Source organism: Cyprinodon variegatus, unplaced genomic scaffold (assembly GCF_000732505.1).
Source record: "Cyprinodon variegatus isolate N-32 unplaced genomic scaffold, C_variegatus-1.0 Scaffold1474, whole genome shotgun sequence".
NCBI lineage: Eukaryota > Metazoa > Chordata > Actinopteri > Cyprinodontiformes > Cyprinodontidae > Cyprinodon > Cyprinodon variegatus.
The window spans coordinates 8,093-18,417 of NW_015151927.1; the positions used below are offsets into that span (position 1 = coordinate 8,093).

The 10,325-nt window shown below is 44.5% G+C and overlaps 2 protein-coding genes across 2 annotated transcripts; both read left to right on the forward strand.

Annotated features, from left to right (window-relative positions):
* Positions 1–70: 70 nt before the first annotated feature.
* On the forward strand, positions 71–4,580 carry LOC107103524 (the record flags this gene model as incomplete). Its single annotated transcript, XM_015403256.1, has 2 exons — positions 71–135; positions 1,098–4,580. A coding segment is annotated over exon 2 (3,435 nt), but the record flags the coding sequence as incomplete, so codon positions are not given.
* A 15-nt stretch (positions 4,581–4,595) lies between these two features.
* Positions 4,596–10,311, forward strand: LOC107103523. Its single transcript, XM_015403255.1, has 3 exons — positions 4,596–5,082; positions 6,960–7,144; positions 9,186–10,311. Exons 1-3 carry the CDS (start codon positions 4,731–4,733, stop codon positions 9,963–9,965), a joined length of 1,317 nt encoding a protein of 438 aa, XP_015258741.1. The 5' UTR covers positions 4,596–4,730; the 3' UTR covers positions 9,966–10,311.
* Positions 10,312–10,325: the final 14 nt, after the last annotated feature.

A 10,325-nucleotide genomic window follows, 5' to 3' on the forward strand; every position in this document is an offset into this window, starting at 1 on the left:
TCCCTCCCTCCCTCTCTCTGTGTCTCATTTGCATGTCTTCCGCTTCCTCATCACAAGAAACGGTTCTTGTCAAAGCGAGAAGAGCAGAGGAATGTGGGTGAGAATGAGGCTCCGATCCGGCTGAACATCCCGCTGGTGAGTGAGATCTGCCTGATTCCTCAACTCTTCCTGCTCCCTGTTAGATGCTACCTGTCCTGCTTTCTTCCTGCTCAGCTGCACAGATGGACTTTGCTCTGATGTTTCTCTATGTTGTTCAAGATTTGAATCATTTTACTTAGTGAAAAATCACTGATTACATCCATAGTTAATTTGTATTTTCACTGGACTAATATTTGCTTATTGGTAATACTTTTTCCTGAACATGCTTCTGGGATCAATTTAAGCCAATAACACAATCAGGACCTGTAGTTATTAATCCACATTTTAACGCTCGCTTCTCTTCAGCCGCAATGGGTGAAACAATGCGAGTTGATTTATATGGTGAGAAGGAAGTGAAAGCAGGTTGAGCTCCACTGCTACATGCAGAGGATAATGTCAGGGGTAAATGGCGTGCACACAGAGCTTTTTGTTTAATGCGACCAGCAGAAAACTTCCCTCTGTACACAACAGCAGAAAGCCTCCATGCTGCGTGGGCGTGCTTATGCTCCTCAGCCAGCAAAAGATGATGCTCCATGCCAACTCCGTGCTTTTAAACCCTCCTTAGCAGAACAAATGGAAATCACTGTTTCACATGCAGAAATGTACCAGACACCTCCACACAATACAGGGAGAGCAGAACCTGGAGGTTTCTGTGACTTTCTGCTCCATTCTCCAGCTTACTTCATCTTTTCTTTTCTCTTCTTAACTTCGCCTCAAACTAAGACGCCTGCTCTTCTCCCCTAACTCATCGCCATAGTGATGCCGTTTAGATGTGGATGTGTTTCTGTTTCGGATACTGGAGGGTAGTGAACATGAGCAGCTCTCTGCGCAGATGAACAGGACTTTTCTGTCTTCATCACCTGCTTAGTTGCTTTCTTTCCTGTCTGACAATCTGCTTGAATAAATCCAGTGGCCCCTGGGGCCAAGAAAAAATTAAAACAAATGTCCTTATCTTACAGGTAATTAGAGACCCGACACTGGTTCATCACGACAGTTTCAGCGTTGCCATGGAGACTGGAAAGCCGGGACTGGCAAGTGTTCCAGTAAATATCAGCTCAGTTGGAGCACAGGCAGAGAAAAGACTGGACATCCAGTCGCCTCTAACGGCGGTTTACATCCAAGCAGTTCCAACTGTGCCTTTACAGCCTTACCCTCAACCTCCTGCAGAGGCCAGATTGACGAGCGGCCTCCACCTGACCATGCCAGCTCTCTATGCCAAGGAGACACTCCCCTTCCTGACTCTGCACCTTGCTGGTGACCCGCAGCCTAAGCTGGGATGCAATGGACCCGCTGCTGTTGCTCCGGCAGTCAAACCGAAGTCTGCAGGCAAACATGTGTGTCCTCACTGTGGACGGGATTGCATGAAGCCCAGTGTCCTGGAGAAGCACCTCCGCTGCCACACAGGAGAGCGACCATATCCCTGCACCACCTGTGGAGTATCTTTTAAGACCCAGAGCAACCTGTACAAACACAGACGAACTCAGGCACATGCCCGGCAGTCATCGGAGTCAGAGCAGAGCAACCCGGGCAGTCTAGACAGCATGTACAGCTCCAGAGAGACATGTTCCTCCAGTTTGTCTCTGGATGAGCAATGTGAGGAGCTGGGTGTCGAGGCAAAGTATACCGAGATGCAAAGTTCTGTCAGCGAACAGAAAGAGCCCAGCTCAACTGCTCCTAATCCAGAAACCAAACTCACAGCAGAGGGGGACAAAGGGAAGACAGAAAGTTTAAAACAGTCTTTGACCTTCAGCAGGCACCTCCAGCTTCAGAGACAGGAAGCCACCCTGTTCTCCAAACAGTGGGAAAGCTCTGCATCTAGAGGGAAATCCCAGAGTCACGAAAGCACAGACTCTGGCTTCAGCGAGAGCAGTGATCACTATCCCAGTCCCAACAGTGTCTTAGCTGAAAACAGTGTGGATGACCAATCTAAAGCCAGCAGGGAGAACGATGAGGAGGCCCAGGAAACCGAAGGCCAGGCTGGAAGGGATGACAAAGGCAAGGCGCGGGTGCAGGAGCAGAGGAAGCTGGAGGAGAGAATATCCAAGCTGATTTCAGAGAACACTGCAGTTGTGGAGGACAAAAAACTTGAAAATGTAAGGCCAAGAAAGACTGTATTGTCAAAGCAAGGAAGCATTGACCTTCCCATGCCGTACACCTACAAGGACTCCTTCCACTTTGACATGAGAGCGAGCCCAGCTCAGAATATTGGGCTCCAAAGACAAACCAAGTCTGGACTCTACAGTTCTGTCCCTACTCAGGGCTCCTCCTGCACCGAACATGGACCCTTAACACGCAGCAACTCCCTGCCTTTCAGCGTTTCCCTCCTGCAGCCAGAGACAAGCAGCCCGACCTTATCAAACCAGAGAGATTATGTAACCGAAAGTTCTGGCAAGATCAACCCAACAGGTTTACTTAAGAAGCCTGTGAACCAGCAATCATCTGTTCACCGCCCACTGGTCCGGCAGACAGCCGTAGACTGCAACCACGCAACAGACAGCCTCCTCACCACTTCATCTGTGGAGGAGGCGTGCACCAGCAGACCCGGCTGTGATGGAGATGGCAGCAACATAGTTGGAGAACCAAACAGTAGAAAGGTCCGGAAGAAGAAAGAACAGAAGTTTGCCTACAACAAGTGGTACATGTACGGGGGTGGAACATTTAAAAAGCTCTACAATACGGACAAAAGTGGAGATACTGCTGCTTTGAAAGGGAGGAAATGTTCAACCAACCTACTTCAGGAGGCAGTTCATGGTCAACAGAAACCGCTTTCAGTGGTCCATAGAGAAACTGCTACAAGATCCGATTCAGCGCCCCTCTCTGCCAATCTTTCCCTGGTCTCCTCTGTGGATCAAACAGCTAACCCTGCGAATGCTCCACTCAGGAGGCACCTGTCTGCCTCAGAGTTGCAATTACCTGCTGCCAGACCGGCACCTGGCCCCATAATGGAGTCTCTGAGCCAAAGAGAGGCAGGGAGATTATTAAATGTTCCTAAACATTCCCACTCCATGACAGAGCCCTGCGATGGCCAGATTCCATCTGACAGGAAAAAGCAAAAAACTGTGGAAGAAGACATTTCACCTCTGCTGATGGAGACTGACCCAACCACCCCCACTCTACACCCTGCATCTGTCACTGAAGGCACAGCTCCGCAGGAGGCAGATTTTACTTTCATCCCAGCCAAAAAGATCCCAAAGTCTCCCGAGTTAAAAGGATCCCTCCTTGTTTCTCAGATTAGCAATTCAGCAGCTGTTTCAGTGCCTATTGCTGCCAAGAGCAGCTTCCTCCCCAAGTACCAGCTGAAGTTACCAAATGCCCATGAACCCCACCCTATATCTCCATCACAACTAGGGGTTAAACCAAATGCAGTGGAGGGCTATACTCCCACTGCGTTATCTGCTCACTCCAACCAAACCCTGGTGACGGCTTCTGTGAACCTCTTCAGAAACCCGGTCCTTTTACCGTCCATACAAACTCCAGACCACCTTGCCTTACCTTGCACAGTCACAAGTCTGTGTCAAGTCAAAACATCACAACACAGCTACACAATGGCATCTGGTGTATCTGTCATGCAGAGGCAGTTTGCAGCAACCACTATAACCACAAGCTGCTTTCAGGACTATACAAGTGGTCTATGCAGCACTTTAATGCATTGTTCAAAAGCTGGAACTGACTCAATGCTTGAACAGTCACTGAGATCTCTCGCACCTGCAGCTCCAGTGCTGCATCCGCCCACCACATATAATCAGAAATCAGCTGCCACCATCACAGGCCTTCCTCATAATCTCTCCTACCAAGGCTCTAACCCTCCTCAGGGACATGTGCCAGACCCAGCAGAACCTGGAAACAAATCCAGTGTTGACCCAAATGGCCCAGTTGTACCCTGTGGGATTATGCCACTGGACCAACAAGCTCAAAATGTCTTTCATGTTCATACTGCAGACCTCCAGATCTGTCTTCAAATCATATCTGATGAGCAGATGGCTCTCATTGCTCCTCAAATTGAACGTCAGCCGTGTTCTGGTTTGTCACAGATCAGTGATATGGAAGTTATGACTCCAGATGGAGTCCGGAAAAATCTCTCAATCAAAACTTGCAATGTCTTAAGTATAAATGAACAACTACAGCATCAAACAGAGAGTGACAGACTGGAGTGTTTAGTTGGACTAAACCAACAGATTAATAGAGGAGATGCTTGTAAAACAGCATTGTTAACCAAATCCATCCCTCCTAAAGCACCAAACTCACACAGCAATGGCCATTCCATCATCGTCACACAGACTCGAAACTCTGCAGGTTGTATTATGGCAACCTCTGCTTCATCCAGAGGCTCAAAGTCAGCAGGGAACCAAACTTCAGAGACCAAACAGGTTCTCTCTGCAAACCCTTGTGCTGAGGAGCATTTCTTATCAAACACGGGACACAAAAGGACTGAAAACATCTCAAAAACACACCAAAGGAAAATCAGCGGGGGATCCCTTTCTACCAAAGCAGCAAACCAGAACAGTGGAAATCTGGAGAAAAGCCAACAGGACCCTGAACATCCCGGGACTTCCTGTGGTGCAGATGTGTTTAAAGGATGTGGTGGAGCAGCAATGGGCAAAGTCAGCAGGACAGACAGTTCAGAGTCCCTCAAACAGGCCACCAGTGCCACAGGCATGGATGGAGGAGTCGCTCCATTTTTCATGAACAGCTCCAGTGTCAGGAGACAACCCAACCAACAAACAGAACCTCCAGAATGTGTTGGCCAGAGTTCAACTAACCATCCAAACATGAAGCTGAAAGGAGTGGAGCCTTCTGACCAATCATCCTCCACAATAAAACTATGTCCACAACAGACACAGAATGATCAGAGGAAGAAATCCTCTAAAAAACCTGAGGAAATCCCCGTACATTCTGCTTCTGGTCACAGGGAAAGAACCGGAGACACCACAAGCTCCACTGCAGGTATATACACATTACTTTTTCATATTATTAGGCATATGGGTGTTATATATGAGTAAATACACATCATGCAGGAATCCATTTAGACAGACAATGGGGTACATTGTCAGTCCCTGTAGAGCGGCTGGGATCTATCCACCAGTTAATCCATGATAAGTTACCAGTCCATCATAGGGCAACTGTGGAAAGTACAGGTCAAAAAAACATGCACACATCTGGTCACGCCTGGGGACGATTCAGCGAGGCCATTTAACCTGATTTTTGACTGGAGGGGGAAGCTGCAGTTAGAACCATGCATGAACTCCAGGTTGGGTGGATGCAGTACTTTTTGCTGTGGTACCAACTGCTCCACCGCGTCGACCTGATAAAGAAACAGATAATCTCTTCTGAAGAGGAAGAGCAAAAACTTTTAGGTTTATAGGAAGTGTGGGATATAGACAATGGCTTCCTTTATGGAAAAACTGGTTATAAATAAGCCCCATCTCACATTGGATATCTGCTATTACCACAGTGTAAAACATTATTTATATATCCTTCACCAGAATGAAATGATGACTCACATGGTGCAGATCTTTACTGCAAGAAAACAAGAAATGTTGTCGAATTCTACTTACTATACCCTTTAAACTTTTGTACTTTTTATTTGGTTCCTCCAACGCCAGTGCTCTGCTCTGGAAGCTGTAGGCAGAGACCTCATTCTACCACCAGATGGCAGCAGATCCCACTGCTTGCAGAAGGGAATCATCCGGGGGTCTGTTTCACAAAGCTGCTTTCCTACACCCAAAACATGATTAGCCTTCATTTTCTACTCACCCCCATGCTGAACAACACTCTGGAGTACTTTTTTGATATCTCAAATGCATCTGGAGATCTGGGAGGCTTCTTGCTGTCTGCTGACATTCAAATAATGGAGGTCTATGGCGCCCGAGGCAGAAAGGTCCATAAAAGTCCACAAAAAACGTTTCAATATTCCTCCACACTGCTCGTCCAATGTATTCCAAGTTTCCTGAGTGGGTAGCATCCAGAATTTACTCGAAACGAAGTCATTTAGAATGTTTTTAGAGCATAAACAGTAGTGTATAGGATTTCCTGAAAGCGCGCACCTGCGCGATCCCGACGCTACGGAAGCCGGCAGACCAAACCAGCGCATTCAGCTCGGCAAAGAACTCATGCTCTTCCTCAACACTGAAGTCCTCAGACATTTTTCTTTCGTTGTTTCTTTCTTTGCACAGGTAAACGGCACATTTCTTCTTCCACGCTTGCATTATTGGAAGAGCAGACGCTGAATGCGCACTTTCATCTGGTTTGGTCTGCCGGCTTCCGTAGCGTCGTGATCGCGCATGTGCGCGCTTTCAGGAAATACTATACACTACTGTTTATGCTCTAAAAACATTCTAAATGACTTAGTTTCGAGTAAATTCTGGACGCTACCCACTCAGGACACTTGGAATACATTGGACGAGCAGTATGGAGGAATATTGACACGTTTTTTGTGGACTTTTATGGACCTTTCTGCCTCGGGCGCCATAGACCTCCATTATTTGAATGTCAGCAGACAGCAAGAAGCCTCCCAGATCTCCAGATGCATTTGAGATATCAAAAAAGTACTCCAGAGTGTTGTTCAGCATGGGGGTGAGTAGAAAATGAAGGCTAATCATGTTTTGGGTGTGCTATTCCTTTAAGCGTCTGACTGAACACCTTGTATCATTCCACACTGTCTTGTAAACATCTGGATGTTGATCTGCAAAGTTTTGGGAAATTCTCAAAAACTCTCAGTTTTAGTAAAAATGTCTATAAAAGCAAGGAGGCGATTCTCCTTGGAAATGATGGGTCCCAGTTAGAATCCGATGGTTTAACCAGGCCCGTTTCTGTTGTGGAAGGGATTACAGAGGAAGCCCTGAAGGATCAGGAACATAAGGAGACACCAGAGGGTGCAGACTGCAAAGCAGAGCTGAAACAAGAGGAGCTGCAGTCAGAGCATCGGGGAGGAGACGACCTGACCGAGAAGGACCAGAAGCCCCACAACGTTCCAGAGGTGGCTGGAGCGGACAGGACTAGGCCAAGGGTGAGATTAAAACATGTTTATAGAGGTTACGAGGGAACGCAAACACTGTCCAGTTCTAAAAACCTACAAACTGGATTTAAAAACAGTGGATTGACAATTATCCATTAAAAGGCGAAAAGGACGGTTTACAAACAAATAAGCAGCAATTAAGAACAGGGGTGTTGATGAACAGATTAATGGGGTCATTAGGATCTTCAGTCCAACAGCTGCAGAGAGGAAAGAAAGAACTTTGGTAGGGACACTGTTGGTCTGCAGTTGGATTGGTCTGACGTCATTGGTACCTTTGAAAAAATATTCATGCTCTTTTTTTATGCTTAATGTGAGCATCAGGGCACATGTTGTTTAAAGAGAACAGCAGCATTTCTTGCTACATTAATATAAATCTTATTAGCACTACACTCACTAGATGCTGTTTATCAATGTTTGAAGCATCACTGGCTCTGATCAATGTGGAATTAGGACTTTTTTCCACTTTGAAAAGGTTTGCATTCAAACCTACAAGCGACTAAGACAGAAAGTAAAAACGTTCCTATTTAACCAAACATAGTCTAAATATGTCTGTTATATGTGGATTTATCCTGCATTTTCTTTTGAAGAAATAGAATTTTGCAGAGGTAAACAGAGGTAAAACCCATTTTTTATCTAATCTGCTCTCTCTGTGTCATGCAAAATAATACATTAAAGGGAAGTTAAATAAATGTATTTACATTTTCACTGGAACTATAAGAGGAACTGACACTGAGCGTTTAAAATATTAACTTCATTATACAAGTTGTACATCTGGGCTGTAGTTACTCTGTCGCCCATTTCACGTATTTTATCTTGGGCTGAAACAATTAATCATATTAATCGATTGTTTAAATAATCGTCACCTAATTTAGTAATTTATTTATTGATTAATCGTTAACTGAAGTATAGGGCCACCAAAAGGTACCTTTAGCTGATAGAGCGACCCACTTAGAGCAGGAATTATACCAAGATTGTGAAAAATATGTAAACATTTAGCATTAAAGATAAAAAAAAAATGTTTTTGTTTGTCAATATTCTCCATTCAGAACTCCTCAAGAGTGGCTTAATTTAGTTAAAAATCGTCTTTAAGGAACCTTTGGCTAAAAATAATTAACAGATTAATCAATTTGCAGAATAATCATTAGTTTCAGCCCTAATTTTATGGTAACTTTCCAAACACATTTCTTCCATCATGCAGCACTGAAGGGCAGCTGCGTCACCCTAAGCATTATATCTGTGTTTCCTACAATCATATAATATTTCTTTTATAAAAGTGTGTTTTTAATAGTAAAGGATTAAATGTAATTACCTTTTATCCTATATTGTTACTGTCTGACTGTTTAAATAGCTCCTTATGTCTATTTTCTTTTTAGTGGCATCATCTACAAACACAACACTAAGAATTAGCCTAAGTTTATTCAAATATAAAATCACTTTTAACAGTATAAAAGACAATTTAACACTATCTTATCTGTAATGTAATAGTATCCAAAATAAACAGCCAGATTCCAGCATTATTTACCAAACGTTAATGTTTGTACTCATTTACTTATGGACCGTGTGGAAATCTATAAACATAGAATCAGTGTAAATAGAGTTGCTCTGTTTGTCTTTGTCATATTTTTAGAAGTAGAAGTCAATTAAATAGAACTATTTCTATCTTTAAGAAAAAAAAGTGGATATTTAGCATCCTTCTTGTGTTGTTATGTTTCTCAAAAGAGATAACAGCTGTTATTTACACCTGAGCTGCCTTCAAAAATAAATGTATTAAGGGTTTTAACCATTTAAAATCATTTATCTGACACGGCACCGCTCTTAGCCAATCATTCCATGCATTTATTTTTAGCTTCTTTGATTGGATATTGTGCTGCAGCCCAGAAGAAATGGGAAAAATAGGCGTCAGGACGCCGGACAGAGCAATGAACATCTGGACTGGCCTAAAGCCGGACATCTGGCCACTCTACTAATGACAGAAACATTATAATGCTAATATTTATATGGTGGTTTATTTTTTTCTATTCTTTTATTTCAGGAAGAAGAAATAAACGTTCGTGTGGATCCCCTGAAAATCGCACATCTGTCTGAACAGGACTTAGAGGCGCTTTGCCAGAGAAATCCACAAATATCTGAACATCAAACCACAAACATCTCCCAGGACTCTGACCTGGCTGCCAGCAGCACCCATACCCGCCGTCTAGACTGCCCACCGTTGGAAATCAACCATCTCTATCCACCACAGAAGAACTGGGACACAAGCACCGTCCTCTACGACCAGCAGATGCAGATCTCACATGCACCGAACATGAGCCATCGGGCTTCTTTATGTGCTGAGCCCAGCTTTCAGTCAACCAAAAGCACGATGAGTGTTTCAGCTCAGCAGGACTTTAACTGCAGGACAGCTGAGAGCTGCTCTGATGTTTTCACTGGAGACAGAACAAAAAACCCAAGTGTCTTACCAGATTTCAGAACGCTGTCCTCTACGTGTTTAAGTCAGGTTACCAAAGTCTGCAGGAGTTCAGATGAGATGACAGGAGAAATGTTGCAGGACGAGCAGATTCCTGTCGCTTCATCACAGCCGTTTCTGGAAGCTGGTAAGAAGCAAGTCTCTGCAGAAACACTCAAGGACTTCCCCGACCAGAACCGTGACTCTGGGAGAAACAAGTACCAGTCCATTCTCATGATCGGGTCCTTTCATGGCTACCAAGCCGCAGACTGCCTGCCCAGCGGCGTGAGGCCTGTGCCGAGCGTTCCAGACAATTCAGAAGACACCAGCAGCAGTGATGATGAGGGAAAGCTAATCATCGAGCTCTAGATGCACAGATGAAATATTTCACACTCTTATTGTTCGTGTGTATATTTTTCCCACTCAGGAGACAAAAATAAGAAGACTGGGCATAAAATTAGACAAACAGTACAAGTCGATGTGCACCTTTGGAGCTTGGACATGACCTTTGATCTTTACATACATTTCCTCTGACTGTGAAAGTTATCTTGTGGTGATACTGTAAAAAGTGAATGAAGCTGTTATTCCAAACTGGGTTTCATGGTAGTTCTGTGACTCCTTTCATGCATGAACTCTTCTGTTGTTGACTCAGAAAACAGGAAAACGTGGAGTCAAGGTTTTGTCCAGTGCAGTGGTCATTTCGTCAACCAGAATGGGATACAGAGATGT